The sequence below is a fragment of the Urocitellus parryii genome, chromosome 5 (assembly GCF_045843805.1).
Source record: "Urocitellus parryii isolate mUroPar1 chromosome 5, mUroPar1.hap1, whole genome shotgun sequence".
Classification (NCBI taxonomy): domain Eukaryota; kingdom Metazoa; phylum Chordata; class Mammalia; order Rodentia; family Sciuridae; genus Urocitellus; species Urocitellus parryii.
The window spans coordinates 189,869,269-189,886,357 of NC_135535.1; the positions used below are offsets into that span (position 1 = coordinate 189,869,269).

The window sequence follows — 17,089 nt, forward strand, 5'->3', positions numbered from 1 at the left end:
TAGAGGACAATTTCTAAATCAATGTTAGCTACTAAAAGAATCATTATTATCAATGTATTTAACTAACAAAGAAACCAAGGTATAAAGGTTTAACTGATTTTTCCAAGGTGACACAATTAATGAGTGATCTTGGAGACATTCACACGTGGGTTTGAATTGTGGATCTGCAACCCACCTCCCTCTATACCATGTATCTAAAGCCACAACTTCTACAAAGTGTAGTCCTTCACTGTGGCTCAAATGCCTAGGGTTGAGAGGAAGAACCAAAGGGTGAGCGACTGACTCAGGTGACTTCCCCTCTGCTGCTCATGATGGGGACACAGAGCATGATTCTTTCTTCTTGTTTTTCTAGGTGTTTCATGAAGCTCTAAACAAGTCAGGGAGGCATTGCCTGGATGGTATTTCACAAGATAATGGGCCAAAAAATAAAAATAAAACTGCAGCAGCAAAACCACTGAATACTTTGGAACTCAGTTTTGGAATCTTCTCTTTACCTTGAAAGATACCTTGAATGGATGCGAGGGTAGTGCTAGTAATGCTAGTAATGCTAGCAATTATACTATCCAAGTATAATTAAATCTGGATAATATGTATTTATACATAAGTATTAATATATCTATCTATTTTAAACATGCATGTTAATATACAAATTTAAGACTATTGAGACAATCCTGATTTACTGATAACAGGAACAATCCATAACTCCAAATGACTTGCATTATTGTGACAGTGATTACACAGACTTGGTTCGTGACAGATTAGTTCATGACAGAGCTACCATGACTATGGACTTTGGGACAAAGTTCATTTACTTACGACCATCCACAGTTCTGGCCTCCAGATGCACCAGGTCTGGTTCCTTGTTCGACCCCATCACAGACCTAAAACATGGAGAAGCATAAAAAGATGCATCTGCATTAACAACTTCCTATGTGCCTTGGTGCATCCCACAGTCTATCCATGTCCACAGGCTCCCCAATCTTTGGCTGTGCCTATTCTATTTATGTATATAGTCTGACAGGAAAATTTCCACTTCAAACAAAAATTATAATAAACCTTTGTTTGATGAAGGCCAGGCTGAACTCAGGCAAGGATACTGGGTGTTGTTAGCTTGGACTTGAAAATAATTCCCACAAATGGCTAGAGCATACTCCCCCACAGTAACCCTGCTAGCAGCAAATTAAACTTTCAAGACTTATGAGGTAGATGCCAGGTATGTTGCTGGGTGACTTGAACCATGATTTACATAGCAAACTCATCTAATTAATTTTTTTATTTGAAATTTGCAGATATACCTACTACTGCCATATGAACTATGAACAAATCACATGACCCAACCAAAGAAGTGGCAACTACAGCAGAGTGACCATTCCCTGCATTGTTGAACCAGTGTGACCAAAATGTGCAGATACATTTCACTCTCAGATTTGTGCCAGAAGCCACATGTGTAAGTAAAATAAAAGTTTAAAATGCCTTGGAGGCACATATTATTTGGTATAATCTTATAATGAGTCATCCTAAATAGAAAATAATTATTCTATTACATAAATGATATAGGTAGTCATACTCTATCTCTAGAATTTTTATACAGCAAGATTAATTAAAGTTGGGGCTATTTTTACCTTAAAAATCATAATTTGCAGAACTTCAGTTCATTCCTTTTCTACATGAAAAATAGTCAAATGTCTTCAAATGGTCCCTCTGCTTGCCCTCTGCCACTCAGCACAGCCATTCAATTCATACTAGAAAAGACACATCTTAAAAGTACACATCCCCTTTAGGATGTCCTGTGGTACCCAAGACCCTAAATGACAGACCCCATGTCACTTTTGCTGCCTCATCTGCCATACTCAAAGAACGTGCCACTCCCTGAAAGTGCTATGTTCCTTTCCCACCCCTCAGGAGCTTCTATAAGCTCTGTCTCTAGCTTGAAATTATTTTCTCCAGCTTCTCTAGTCATGTTCAGGACCCCTGAACATGATGGGAAAGTCACTTATATAAATATGTCCCAGGTACAACAGGAAAAGCATTTCCTCCTATCAACACATACTTATTTTTTAAAATATATATATTTTTAGTTGTTGGTGGACCTTTATTTTATTTATTTATTTATATGCAGTGCTGAGAATTGAACCCAATGCCTCACATGTGTGAGGCAAGCACTCTAGTGCTAAGTTACAACTCCCTATAAGATACTCATCACAGTTTATTATAAATAATCATTTTTGTGTATTTTTCTAAGTGTTAAAGCAACTGTTATGCACATGCACAGAAACAGAAAAACACATACACTCCCCCCTAAACAGAGCTACCAAGGAGATTTGTTGTAAATATTTTATATCCATAGGCTTTGACATGTGATAGTCAAACATGGAATGATAGAAGGAACGAGCCAAGGAAAGATTAAATTTAAAAAAGGAATAAAGGAAGGACAAGAGAGGAGTGAGGAGAGAAAAAGAAAAGCAGAGGGAGAAAGGAACGGTAAAATTCTTGTTAATTCTTTGAAATAAAAAGTAATCAGTGTTCTAGGGGCATTCCCAGAACTCTTCTTTTTGGAATTCATATTCTCAGTCCCTCTTCATCTTCAGTGGAAAAACAAAAAGTCTCCTTGAGGCCCTATTATCAGTGAGTTTCTCTAATTGATACTGAGCCTGAAATTCAGAGTCTACTCTCCAAACATTGCATTCAGTTTTCTTCTTCTCCCATGAAGCAAACACTTCCTAGGAAGGCTTAATAATTCCCCACAAAGAGACATGTGACATGAGCTTGGATAGTTCACACCACTGGAATTTGCCTGAATAAGGAGAAGATGGCCCTTTTGCCATGATTTCAGATAAACGCTGCAGCAATTGCCAGTCCACAGACAGTGGCCCTCCTATTCCCCACACTCAGCCCTGGCCCAGATTCACTGAGGACCTTTTCTCACAAAGCCACAAGCCATGAGCATTAAAAAAAAGAATGCATGGTGCTCACCAACCCTCAAACTCTATAGCTCAGTTTTGGACTGTTTTTCTTCTAAATATTAATGGGTAGTGACCTGTTGCTCATCTGCCCCTCTTGCTTGCCGCTCTGAGTTTCTTCTTTGGAAGGTCTGCCACATTTCCATTCCAGGAGAAGCCTGGCATCCCAGAAGCACCACACTGACAACTTAGCAAGCCTCTCTGCTTGGCTCATAGTCAGTATCAAAGGGTAGCAAAATAATTTCCTGAATCTAGATGCATCTTTTCAAGTGTTCCTACCTCCAGATCAACAGTCACAGAGTTTGTCAAGATTTCTGCATTATCTCTAAGGGTAGGTAACAATCCCCTCAACCCATCAACTAAAATAAAAGATATAAAATCAAAATAGAGTCCTTTGTTTTCCAAAATCTAATGTAGCTGACCAAACTTTTACCATAAGTTTTTTCCCCATCTTTAGTAAAACAATTCTAAAAGTAATGTTTGAATACTTAAGTCAAACTGCAATGTTTCCAAGAATTTTTTTCTGTAATGGCTCAAGTAGTACCTCCAGCAATCACAGATGACAGGATCATCACTGCTTTTACTATGTGGCCTTGGTGAATTCCAGAGAATTAAAGCCAAACAATGTGAAATGGGCATGTGGATGCTGATTTTGATGATCCTGTACTTGAGTAGACACCTTAAAGCATCATATCACTGCAGTTCATCAACTGATACGATTACCATAGCCCACATACACAGCTACATTTTAGTTGGGACTATGGACTTTGGTAGTTTTCTGTGTGTTTTAAGATTAACTATTGTGTTTCTTCTTCATGATGTCACCTTCAAAGCAAAAGGGCGTAAACTTGGGATTTAGTCCAAAATGAACCTTTGAAGGTTTTACTTACAGAATATTTCAAGACTGCCTAGGAGCATCTCTATCCAAACATATTTGTAATTCTAACTTCCAGTATTTAGCACAAGTGGTTGGGCACCTTGCTTTTTGCTTTGATATCACCCTACATATAACTCTCATGGTACATCATGGTTTGCTACATGATTTGCATAAATAACTCTCTTCCTACACTGAGCTCTCAAAAGGAGTGACTTTTATGATGGGATTATCTGTACTTAGCAAAGCATAAAAAAGCATATTTTTTCAATAAATACATGGACAACCTTTTAACACTGGTCAATATTTTCTATTATATCCAGTAAACTAGGTTATACAATCTGGAACTTGAAAAGAATCTTTCTATAAAAATAAGATAAAAAAATTGGTCCAGAATCATTTTTATTATAGAAAAAGGCTTTAGGTGGCTGTATCTTGTATCCCTTTATCACTAATCATATATTGCCTTTATGTATAATTGGAAAAACAAATTCTCTTCTTGAACTGGATTTCAAGGAAAGGAAGGGGAGTTTGCATATGCTCATGCTGGTATTTCTACCTGGAGTTCCTTCTCATCCTTCTTCTACTTTGATAGCTTTGATGACTGGGGCTCATCTACACATGACTCAAGTTGAAAGTAGGCTTCCCAGTCGGGATGCCCCTTAAGCCACAGTGGGTCTTCCTTCTGAGACTTCTAGAACTACACACATGTTTTGCACAGCCTAAAACAGGCTAAACTCAGTTTTCCTAGAATACACACTTTAAAGTACCTATAAGATTTCTAGTACACTGAAAAGACACAAAAAGTGCAGCTGATTTCCTTCTCTGACTCCTTCCTTGTTTCAAGAAATATGTGGGAATAATAATACTTACCTAAGAAATTAGGATTAATATTTGTTTTAAAAATGTCTTGGTATATCATGAGTATTCCACTAACAGAAATGATTTATCAAGATCATTTATTATCTTAAGTCAATAGACAAAAAAATAATCAATGGCCCAAATATCAACTCTACAAGTAAAACTTATTTACACCTTCACTTTCTTATTCAGTGAAATGTTCCAAGCCCCTATCCTGTGAGAAGAACCAGGGCTACAGATTCCCTGCCTTTAATGGTTTAAAACTACAGAAAAGAGAGTATTCCAATGACACTAATGTTCTAATGTTCAGAGTGCTATTTGAAGTTTGCTGTCGGAGAGAGAAAGAAAGTCCAGGAAGCCTTTAGAGAAAATGGATTGAATCTTAAAAGATACACAACAATATGACCAATGGGCAGTGGGGGTAGAACATTCTGTTTAAATGTAAATAGCTGGTGTTAAGTCCTAGTCTCAGAGTCCTAGATCAAAGAGGGTCTTCCACACAAGCATCTGCTAATAAGTCAATAAGCTAGATCTGGTGTTTTCCAAAGCAGAGAGCAGTAGAAAATTAAACAAAAAATTAGTAGACACTCAACAATGAGGCACCTCTTGCATAAAGCTAATGTTGATCCCCCAAGCCATGGAGTGGTATTAAAAATGTTAAATATGTTAATTTGCAAACAGCTAAAATGAAAAACCTCAGTCCCAGTCTATATGTGTGCATCCCTTCTGGGGGAAACTATGAAGGGACAGTCCATGGGTTGTGCCAGACCAGTTCCATTAATGAAGACTAGATAAAGCTTGCTGCAGCCTCCTGCTTTTGTTTCCAGGATATTAAGTTGTTGTTTACATTTAGAAGCCAGTTTGGAAAAAAACCTAAGGATCATCAAAGCCAAGAATATGGGTGTAGCAAAATCCAAGCTGAGTTAGTATACCGGAGATGTTAGCAATGCAACATCAGCCTTCTGAAATACAATCAGCCCAGTGCAGCCTTTGTAGACATTTTCTACTGAGAAACTCAGAAATGTCACTAGTTTATCATTCTCCTGGCATTTTGTCTGAGTTTACACCAGTTTAATATAGTGCTCAATAAATGCTGCAGAGCCACAAAATATCCCGATGTAGATAACTGCAGAGCAAGTATTAAAAAATAAACACTGTGACAGGAGAGCTCCTATTTATTCAGATTTGGAAGTGCAGTTAATGGCATATGGGTGAATGAGGACAGATCTGCAGGAAGAGGGCGGGGAGGGTGGAGACCCCTGCCTCCTTCCTCTTTGTTTCAGATGGAGCATTCTTGTGCCCATGAGCCTCTGCATGGAAAATGCCAGTGAAGCAAGCAGGCCTGTCTGCAAGAGAGAAGAGACAAACTGCCTGGCAAGTAGTCGCAGCAGGATGCCTTTGTTTCTCTTGTACACACAGCCAAAGGTTTCCTTATCACCTGCCACACAGACAGGCTCTCAAACAAACATCCTCATGAAAACCTTATCTAAAGCCAAAACTTCACCTCTCCAACAAGCAGCTTAGCCTGAGGTCTCCTCTTCTGCCCACCTAAGTAAGTGGGCTAGGTAAAATAAAAAGCACACTCAAGGCATCATTTTCACACTTCTCTTTTGGCTAAGAAGCATGTTTTTTATTGTGGCTCCCAGCTTGCCACCTGGGTGCCACCAAAGGTACCCACTATGAATAACAAATAAGTAGATGAATAAATAGAAATGATGCGTAGGTTCCTGCATGCAAAATGGCCTACGGACTTAAGCCCATATCAAGTTCAAGTTCTGCATTTTTTTCATCTCCAGAGTCCAACTGTTTAACACTGTAAAAGAGAGTTGTGGCCCCGATATAAGGCTAAGTGCCACCAGGAGGGTGTATCTGTGTTGATGTTAAGTTCAGAGTAAGAGACAGGAGCCTGGAGGTCCTGCTGGGACAGGAGGGGCCATATTAACAAAGACAAGGAGAGGAGAAAACTTCTGCACCTCTCCTTTCTTCCCATTTCTAGTAAGGACCAAGAACTTCAGACGAGAGGGTAGAGCAAATATACATTTAAAGGAATGGAAACTGACCTTTTTGCTCCTGGAGATAATCTGACCCATGGAAATTCTATTTTATAAGAGAATTCTAGAAATAGCTATTTCCTTTTTTTTTCAAACATTAATGTTTGCTTAATAGTAAAATGGAAAAGTGAGTACTCTCTCAATGTATGATGGTTTGTTAGTTACAAGTTGTAGAAAGCACTAGAGTATTTATATATTAACTTTGGAAAATATGCACAAAACAGAAACTAAAATAGAAGTAAAATGTAATCAGATATTCTAATATCTTCTCCTGCCACATCCATGAATCATCCTATGCACCCCTCAGGTACTGGTGCAGGTTACTCACCATGGAGACTCTTTCTCTAAACTGAGGATGCCTGGGATCCTCTGACACTTAATGCCAGGCAGAATACCTGGTTGATCCCAAATTATTAATGCAATGGGTTAATGAATGAATTGAAACAAGTTAATAAACACTGTAACATGTGAGGTAAAGTTCCACACATATGGGGTTTAATAGTGAATAAAACAGAGGAAAGCCTCTACACCTCACGAAGCTTACCTTTCAATTGGGAAGTCAGGGAAATGTAAAAGATACATAAATATGTAATATTGCAGGTGGCAATAAACACATTTCCAGAAGGCTGTGTGGGTGATAAAATATATGAACAATAAGGAATTTAACTACGTACACACATAAAGCTATTGTCATAGGGTGTTAATCAAGGGCTGGTATCTGTCTATTAAGTCTGAGATTGATGTTAGGTAGGGCTGTGCAGGTGTGCCCTTGTCAGGGTCCTGTTCATCATTTGTCAACAACTTGGATAAGAATACATACTATGTGCCTAGAAAATTCACATGTGACACAAAATCAGAAAAAAATAGTGACAAGAGAAAGGCAGCATTCCTTCTGAAAGCAATTTACTTGCCTGAGGATACAGTAAGTGATATAATCAGACTAGAATCTAGGCTTTCTAATTTCCCTACAGCAACACCTACCATGTGGAAAAAAGATAATGATAATAGTAACAGCAATTAATAATAAGATTGTATAAAGAGTAAAAGAGTATGTACAGCTACTTCTCTGGTTAACAGTATGAATTAAGGGAAGATAGAAAGTATGTTAGAGATAAATTAGTCCACCCTCACCCAAGTTACAAGGAAGACAATTCTTCTAGAGGAAATACCTCGGTCCAGAGTTATATCACTAAGGGTCAAGATCAGAATTTCTCACCCAGCCCCTTTGCTTCTTTCAGAGATGAGGTGGAGATGATGAGGAAGAAGAAGAGGAAGACAAAGAAGACAAAATCATTCCCTTTCCTTTTTACTACTTAGTGTTTCAGTGTTAACTGGGAAGGGGAAGTGTGTATCTGACACTCAAATGACAAGGAGAAATAATGGGAAAAGCTCAGACATTTTGACATCCCGTAGGAGTTATGTGTATTGGGGTTTAGGGAGCATGGTCCCAGGCACACCAGTGAAGGTTCCTTATCTTAGCAATTGGAACCAGACTGGTTGCTAATCTGCAGAACAGACCTTCAAATAAGGGTTTCTAAGTTTGAAGGTGGATTCTCTGTAGTTATGTGCAAAAAAAAATGGCTAATAAATTTTCACCCTTCTCAGAAATAGTGTCAGTTTTCATCTGAACTGCCAGGTGTCTGGCCCTCAGATAAGGCTGGTTTAAGGATTCTAGGCAGTTGATCCTCCATATTTTGTCAGCCTCTTGTGACACAAAAACATTCTCTTGCTTTATTTCTAGGTTTTAGTCCTTCTGGAAAAATACTCTGAGAGGTTGTTTCTCATAAGAACCCATTGAGTAAGGCTAGGGTGGCAGTACAGGTTAGGGTTAGACATAGGAGGATATTAGATTTATCTTCATCACAGGGACAGAAGTTTCCGTGGTGTCAAGTGGCAGCTATTCTTCTTGATCCTTGCTTTATTGACAAAGAATTCCTGGAGTCTGAACACAAGGTGTGAAGGGATTTGGCACAGGGCAAAGGCAGGGATGCTCTTCTGTAAAAAGACTTTAAAGGCCCTGCCAGTTTGCTTTTGAACTCCTACTAACTGCTTGCCAAAGAAACCAGCGTGCTAATGGAAAATAAAAAAAACATATCTTTTAATTTATCCCTCTCTTTTTTTGTTTGCTTGGTTTTTTTAATGACTATTCCTCTAGAGATATGAATTCCTAAAGATGTGACTCCACATCTCAGTGTGACAGAAAGAAAAGAGGGGGAGAAGGAGAAGAGTGAAAATGGATGCTGGGAAGAGAGGACGGGGGAATCAGGGGGACAGATGGAGGGGACAGAGACATGGTGAGGAAGACTGCGGAATAGGAGGAGAAAAGAGATCTACTTTCCATGACTATTGCATAGGGTCACAGTGAACTCCCAGTGTTTGTCTCCCCCTGACCCCACACCACTTCCCCCATTTGGAAGCAAGATTGATTGCTTTGTTATGATTATGGGTGGTAATATTTATCTAAATGGCACTGCTTTTAAAAATCTACTTATAAAATAGTATGCATCTACTTAAACATAATGAAAGGTCTACAAAATAGTAAACAGAAAATAAGACATTTACACAATCACTCCATCTAGAAATAACCATCTTTGACATTTGGTTCATATCCTTCTATGTTAGTGTAAGCATTTATTTTTCTACAACTTTTGCATCACATCATTAACATCACATGGCATAACATACTATTAGGGTACACCGTTTTATCAGCTTTAGGATATTCTATAGTTAATTAATTTCCTGACTACAGGGTATTAGCATTATCTTTTAACTTTAATAGATAATACTGCACTGTTTATCTTCACTGGTAAATATTTGCATGCCCCTAATCTCCTTGATTTTTCAATGGGAAGTCTTACATGAAGGAGCACTGGCTTATAAACAACAGGCATTTTGAGCCGGGCGTAGTGGGCACATGGCTGTAAAACCATCCGCTCAGGAGGCTGCAGCAGGAGGATTGCGAGTTCAAAGCCAGCCTCAGCAATGGCAAGGTGATGAGAAACTCAGTGAGACCCTGTTTCTAAATAAAATACAAAATAGGGCTGGGATGTGGCTCAGTGGTTGAGTAACCCTGAGTTCAAACTCCAGTACCATAAAAAAAAAAGAGGGAATTTTCTTAAGACTCTTGATATGAATAACTGTTTTCCAGAAAGTCTATACAAATTGCTCTCCTAGAAAGCCAGGTACATCTATAATCTCAGCTACTCAGGAGGATGAGACAGGATTGTTTCTTGGGCCCTAGAGTTGAAGACAAATCTGACACCATAACAAGACCCTGTCTCAACCTCCACCCCACTGCACACACAAATGAGTGTCTTCTTTCCAAACTCTCAAAATAAGGCCCAATATTATCTTCTATTTGATTCATATCTTCTATTTGTGTTCATTTGATAGGTGAGTAAATGGTATACACTTTTGGTTTCAATATTTATTTCCCCCTTTGTGAGAGTAAACATTTTATGTTAATTGCTATTATTTTTAAAATGAATTGCTTCTTCATGATTTTGGTTGTTAGAGATTATTTTATTCAAAATTTTCATTTGTGAGAATGCATAAAACATTTACGATATTTACCCACTTCTTGTAATATATTTTGACATGTTTTCCAGTTGCAATGTGGATGCTGTGTTCTTTGGGGAATTAAAATGACTGCTAAACAATAGAGGTCATCATCCCTCATGAAAGTTTGGTTTTGTTCCAGGGGAGCAACTAGCCGTGTGTGCGTGTGTGTGTGAGAGAGAGAGAGACAGACAGACAGACAGACAGATAGATGGACACACACACACACACACACACACACACACACACACACCTTCCTTTGGTGAAGGCATGTGAGGTTTGCCCAGCAGAACAAAGATAGAAGAGACCAGAACTACTGGGGGAATTCCACACCTCAATGATCACTCAAGTAAGTCAGTGACCAGGGAATACATTCTCTTCTGAGGTCTCCACTCCAGGGCAGACCCAAAATTGTTCTAAAAATAAAAAATTTATTGAGCAGAGGTTTCTGCTTTGCCTGTAACTGGCAGTCAGGACATTAATAGTGCATTGAAGCCTAACAGGGATCATTTGGCCACCATCTCCAAACCAAGGCAGAGAAATATCTAAATTGGGGAAGGACTACTAATAAAGGAATAATAGAATATAATCCATAATTGGGCTTGTTCCCTATCTTTTCTGGCCACTGCATTGGTTTAGCAACTGAACCATGTTATGGTTTAGATGTGAGGTATCCTCCAAAAACTCATGTATGAGATAACTCGAGAAGGTTTAGAGGAAAAATAATTGGGTTATGAGAGCCTTAACCCAATCAGAGGATTAATCCCCTGATGGTATTAACTGAGTGGTAACTAAATCAGGTAGGGTATGGTTGGAGGAGGTGGATCCATGGGGATGTGCTTTTGGGGGATATATTTTGTATCTGGAAAGTGGAGATATCTCTCTGCAACTCTTTGACCACGACGTTCAGTCTCACCTGGAGCCCCAAGGAATGGCGCTATCTATACACCGAGACCTCTGAAACCGTGAGCCCTGAAATATTATTTTCCTCCCCTAAAACTGTTCTTGTCAGATCTTTTAGTCACAGCAGCAAAAAAGCTGACTAAAACAACCGTGATATAAATAAATCTATGGTCAAGATAGAACAATTATTTTTTACAGAAGAACTCCAATTAGTAAATGTAGAAAAAATGATCAAAATAAAATCTTCTGAAGAAGCAACAGTAATAATTTGTGCAGGTCAGATAAATTAATGAATACTAAAATTAGTGGATAAAACACAGAGCTTCAAAGTATCTGTTCCAAAATATTTATTAATCTTTATAGTTACTTTAATATATATTCACACTGTTTTTATCACTCCTCCTGTCAGGAGCTAGAGTATAATTCCCTTTGTTTTGTGCGTGGGCTAGATACAGCAACTTTCTTCTAACAGAGAAGGGACCAAGAAAAACAGTAACTCTACAATGGAGAAACCTGGCAGACACTACCTTAACTGAAAGTTCAAGATCACCAACATCTGTAATGACACATATCAATACCCTGTTCTCCTTGACGTGATGCGATGGGAAGGCCATATCATTTCTGTGGGGTCATTTCCAACAATCTATACTCTGTAATCATGAGAAAATATCAGACTAACCCAATTCAAGGGACATTCTATAAAATACCTGACTGGTGCTCTTCAAAATTGCCCAGGTCATGAGAGACAAGGAAAGATTGAAGAACTGCTGTAGAACTGAGAAGGCTAAAATATCATGACAAATAAATGCTATATGAGATTCTGATTTAGATCCTGGATCAGGAAAAACAATAATAGTAAAACACCTGGAGGAATTCAAAACACCTGGTTGACTTGACAATATTCTATCAATGGGAATTTCTTAGTTGTGAACACTAGACAATGTTTACGCAAGATGGTAAAATCAGTCAGGCTGAGTAAAGATGGGGATCTCCTACTTTCTTTGTGATGGTTCTTTAACTCTACAATTGTTTAAAAATTAAAAAGAAAGTTAGGGGAGGGTTAAATGTATCCAAATCTCATGAGTATATCCTGAATTAGAACTACTGTAAATAAGAAAGCAATCTATGTCTTACAAAATCAATATCATCATGTGTAATGGATTGGTGACATTGCCAATTTGCCACAGAAAGCAAGTAAACAACTGTATTGTTTTGGCTTTTATAAATTGATGATTCATAGACTTCAACAATCACAAAAATAAAGTTACATTATTTTTCAAAAAAAGTGATAAAGTTGGGATAGCATCTTTTATTACTGGGATGTACTTGACTCTGTATATGTTCAGAAGTAGGAAACAATGTTGGCTGCTACAGTTCTTATATATTGAGGATTTCCTGGTTAATATGGGAAGGGCCCCATTTCAGCAGACAAGAGGACCAGGAGCTGTTGCAATGGGGTCAAATGTGAGATCTGAACCCTGATGTTGGCTGTATGCCACATCTGTTTTAGATTCTTCTCTCTCAGGTCTCTTGTTTTCTTTGGCCACTGAATTGCTGAGGAAGGATAACTGTTCATAGGAGGTACACGGAAGAATTGCTTTGTTCTCTTGGATGGTGATGTAGAAACTGTCTCAAGCACATAAATATTCTAACAAGTTTCATCTTGTCACAATAGAGTCATAAAGTTGCTCTGTTCAGCACACGATAATGGCTTTGTAATTCAATTATTGGTAGTATTTGTCTTCTGGGATTTATCTGCCTTAAACTTCAGGCACTCATGTAAAACCCTTTACCATAAATCTCATAAATGCAGGTTCTGTCCCCACCCCGGGGCATATCTTGCCATGCCTGTGAAAACCTTGACAGCTTTCTCTAAATTATGGAATTGTTCTGTTTAGAGGAGTTGATGTTTTAAGTGCCAGAGCCAACAATAAAGAACATTGGAACAGGTACATTTCCTCTGAAGATTCTCTTTAGAGGAAGATAGATCCTGATGAACAGATAGACAAAGTTCTATTCTCTTCCAAAAGGTTCTTTTCACCCATTTTTCTTAACATTTTTTTCAAAGAGATTCCTGACACTCATAGGAGGTCAGATGGAGTGACTTCTAAGTTCTCTTTGAATCCTGATATTCTGATGCATAAACACACAGGACTAGTCACTTATATGGTTTCACTAATCCTGTTTGTTTTAGGAATTTCTTCTCTCCACTCTGCATTTCTTTTCTACCTACTCCAATGAGGCAAATCCTCAGTTTGGAGGTCTTCTCTACCCTCCTAACTTGAATTTACTATTCTGCATCATATTTTTTACCTACTAAGACAACCCTATCTAACCTTTGATTGGAAAAATATCTAGGAATACCTCATCCCCAACATCCACTTATCATTTTTCATTCAGTAACCATGCATTTATTGGATGCCTTTTTCTTTTTCTTTTTTTTTTAAGAGAGACAGAGAGAGAGAGAGAATTTTTTTTTTAATATTTATTTTTTCAGTTCTTTGAGGACACAACATCCTTGTTTGTATGTGGTACTGAGGATTGAACCCAGGCCACACGCATGCCAGGCGAGCGCGCTACCATTTTAGCCACACATCCCCAGCCCCGGATGCCTTTTTCATCCATACCAAAATATTCTTTTTCATTTCAACATCTTTTATATCAGTAGGTGTCTTATGATTGTGTTAGTTTAATTAGCATTTGTCTTTTACTGACAAAATAATGTTTCATCTTTATTTAATTAAATGTTAGATTTGATGATATGTGGTATGTGACAGGCATTCCTCTAGGTGCTCTTTAATTAATTTCTTTGTGTGTGTGCGCGCACGCATGTGCATGTGCACAAGTTTTCTCTTTTTCCTCTCACCCATTCCCCAGCGTTTAAGGATTAGCTATATTATTAACCCTACATTTAACATTTGGCTATGTTAACATTGGCTAACCCTACATTTTAGTATTATTGTTATAGGATATGGAAAGGGGGATATGACTCAAACAGAAGTTAATATACAAAGATAGACACTGTGACACATGGAAATTTTCTCATGTTTTGGGGGATATGCTTATCATGTTTTAAGATGTATAGTGGGAAAATCTCATCAATGAATTGCAACATAATTTTGTTTTTGTTTTTTGTTTTTTTTTTTTTTTTGAATGGTATATATGGTTTAAAAAGATGTGCATAGTTGACCTCTTTTCATGGGGCTTATTGTGGTGATTTTGCACTGGATCAATTTGGCTACGTTGGAATGCCATTTCCCAGAGTCTCTCTGCTTGTTTTCATGTTAGAATTAATCATAAGGAAGTAACAGTATATGGAGGGTTTGATAAGTAAAAGAGAAGCAGTAGTTATTTCCTAATGAAGGCTGGTTTGGCTAGACATGATCAGAGACAGATGCAGAGGGGTGGCAAGTTCTACTTTATCCTTGCTCTTCTCTCCCCAATTCCATACCTGGCTTTTCTTCCAGACTGACAATATGGTGACCTCAGGCTCCAAACCTGCTTGGCTGCAAACCCACTAGGCTGTAGTGCCTACTCCTCAGTGGGAGCTCCTCCTGCAGTTCTATCTAAGCAATTGCAAGCCCCTTGAGGGCAAGGGCTAGACTTCCTGTGTCATCATGGCCAGGATTTAGCTTTTAAAACAACTCAGTTAATGTTAATTAAGTGAGCTGGGTAGCATAAAACTGAGCAGCTATAAAAAAAATCTGGCAGCTCAATTTCTATGCATTGTTCCTGATTCTGGGGCAACAGAGAAGTAACTGTATGTACATATAAAAAATTCCCTTTGAAAATGGAATTTATCATATTGAATCAACATGAGATTGTCACATTTCAGTAAGACATTAATATTTAACTCCTCCCTGTTTCTCTTTTCAATAGTTACCATTTATTCATCACATATGACATGTGTTTAACCTGAATTACCTGATTTTAATTCTAACAACAAATATATCAGAAGAATACTCTTTTGTGATGGCCATTTTACTGATGTAGACTGTAAGGCTTAAAGAAGTTAATAGTTCCATGTCACACTCTTTTTTAAAAACAGGTTCTAGCAAAGGCATTCTGACTCTGGGGCTCTTGTTCTTCAACACTGGTAATTGCCATCCTATTGACTAAAAGGTAATATTCAAAGGTGGCCCATGGTTAGATGAGCAAAAGTAACCATCAAGAAAGCATGTGATCCTTAGTACAAAGCCCATTTCTTTAATTACAAATTAGGAAGCCTTAGTTAGGAGGATTTCCACCACCCAGACTTTAACTCTTTTCCACAGCAATGTTTTGCTCTCACAGGAATCTTAGTGGAAACCTAGAGAAGTGACTGAATCTCTGTTGCTCAAAGATAGAGGAACTGTAGCCCAAGGGGACAGGAAATCATCAAGATAAGGGAGACAGGAATCAATGGCTGCCTTTAGTGAATGAAGGATGCAGGACAAGAGATGCATTCAACATCTCAGCAGGGGACATTTAGCTTAATTTGTAGGGAAACTTGCTAATCATAGGAAAAGATTTAGAAGTGGAAGCAGGTGCAAGAGGGTTGGGAAACAGCACTCCTGTAGAGATCACTACCAGGCTTTCAAGGATAATGAAAATGCTCTTACCTGGCACTCCTGGTGCAGACTAGGAATGCCCCTCCCCCAGCACTGCCCTGGGGGTGTGGTCCCCAGAAGGTTTTCTGCCACTGCTTCCTGTTCCTTAAGCAAACCTCATAAACAAAGGCATGGTAAAAAACAGAAGCCCTTAAAAATGAAGGCTGAGCAGGGCTCAGAGGCACACATCTGTAGGGTCTAGCTCAGAGGGCAGGGACTCCCACCTAAAAGAGACCCTCGGGGAAATGAGGGAAGAGTAGAAAAAGGACGGTCCACAGTCCAAAAAAAAAAAGAGGTTCTGAATTTTTCTTCTCCAGAATCCCATATTCTGAAACCTGCAAAGGATCTGTCAATATTAGCAGGCTAAGGCTGACTCCCTCTGAGAGCAGTCTAGGACACAGTCATTCTGTCTTTGATTGAATTCCTCTTCTGACATGCATACTCTTTAAGACAGACAGCCTGTTGAGTTCATAAATAGCCCAGTGCATAGAAAAGTGTGCCTTCTACCACTTAAGAATTCTCCTTCCTTCAATTTATACTTTGATAAAAGTATACTTTCATACTCCTTTCATGAAAGAAGAAAAGACAGAGGTCAATGAAAAACCAGCCTCTATCTCAGAGCAAAGCCTGTCCAAGAAAGGAACATGACCTTTGTCCTTGGAAAAACCCACAGAGCACTCCTAAGCACATTTCCACCCTGCTAAGTTGTTTATCTACAAATAACAGGAGAGATCTGCTGCCCCAGGTGTCCCTGACTCAGTCAGGCTAGGTGGAGATCCATAGCAACCCCCTAGTAGCCACCAATCAGCATGAGACAGGGAAATACCTGGGATGCCAGATGACCCTCCCAGTAGTTTATGGTGTTGGGAAACCATGAAGTTCAGCATGTACACCCCTCTTGGCTCAAACCAATCAGTTCAAACCAATACCCCTTTTGTTCTGACCAATCACCCCTACCCAACTTGTTCCCGCCAGTGAATGTGCTAATCATGTTTTAGAGTTGTTATTTGATTTTCCCTCGGTGTGTGATGATTTGCTATGATGTATGTGAAGTCCCTGCCCTCTTCAAAAAATGTATAAAAATGCTGCAAATCCTGGGCTGGGGGCCTCTCAGCGTCACCAGTTGCTGTGTGTGCACTCGGAGGACCGAGCTAGCTCGCAATAAACACCTCTTTGCTGCTTACATCGATCTTGGGTCTCTGGTGGTCTTTGGGGGTCCTGAATTGGAGCATAACAGTCAATAATTATGGCTGCCTAATTTAACAAAAGAAATCTATTCAAGATGGGTTTCTA

The 17,089-nt window shown here is 38.7% G+C and overlaps 1 protein-coding gene across 4 annotated transcripts in view; it reads right to left on the reverse strand.

The window, feature by feature from the left end:
• The window catches only part of Sorcs1 (sortilin related VPS10 domain containing receptor 1), a 477,578-nt gene that overhangs the window by 131,718 nt on the left and 328,771 nt on the right, over positions 1–17,089 (reverse strand). For all 4 annotated transcript variants that reach the window (XM_077798467.1, XM_077798468.1, XM_077798470.1 and 1 more), the window contains exon 6: positions 817–881. In XM_077798467.1, the coding sequence (XP_077654593.1) occupies positions 817–881 (65 nt within the window). The remainder of the gene's footprint in view (positions 1–816; positions 882–17,089) is intronic.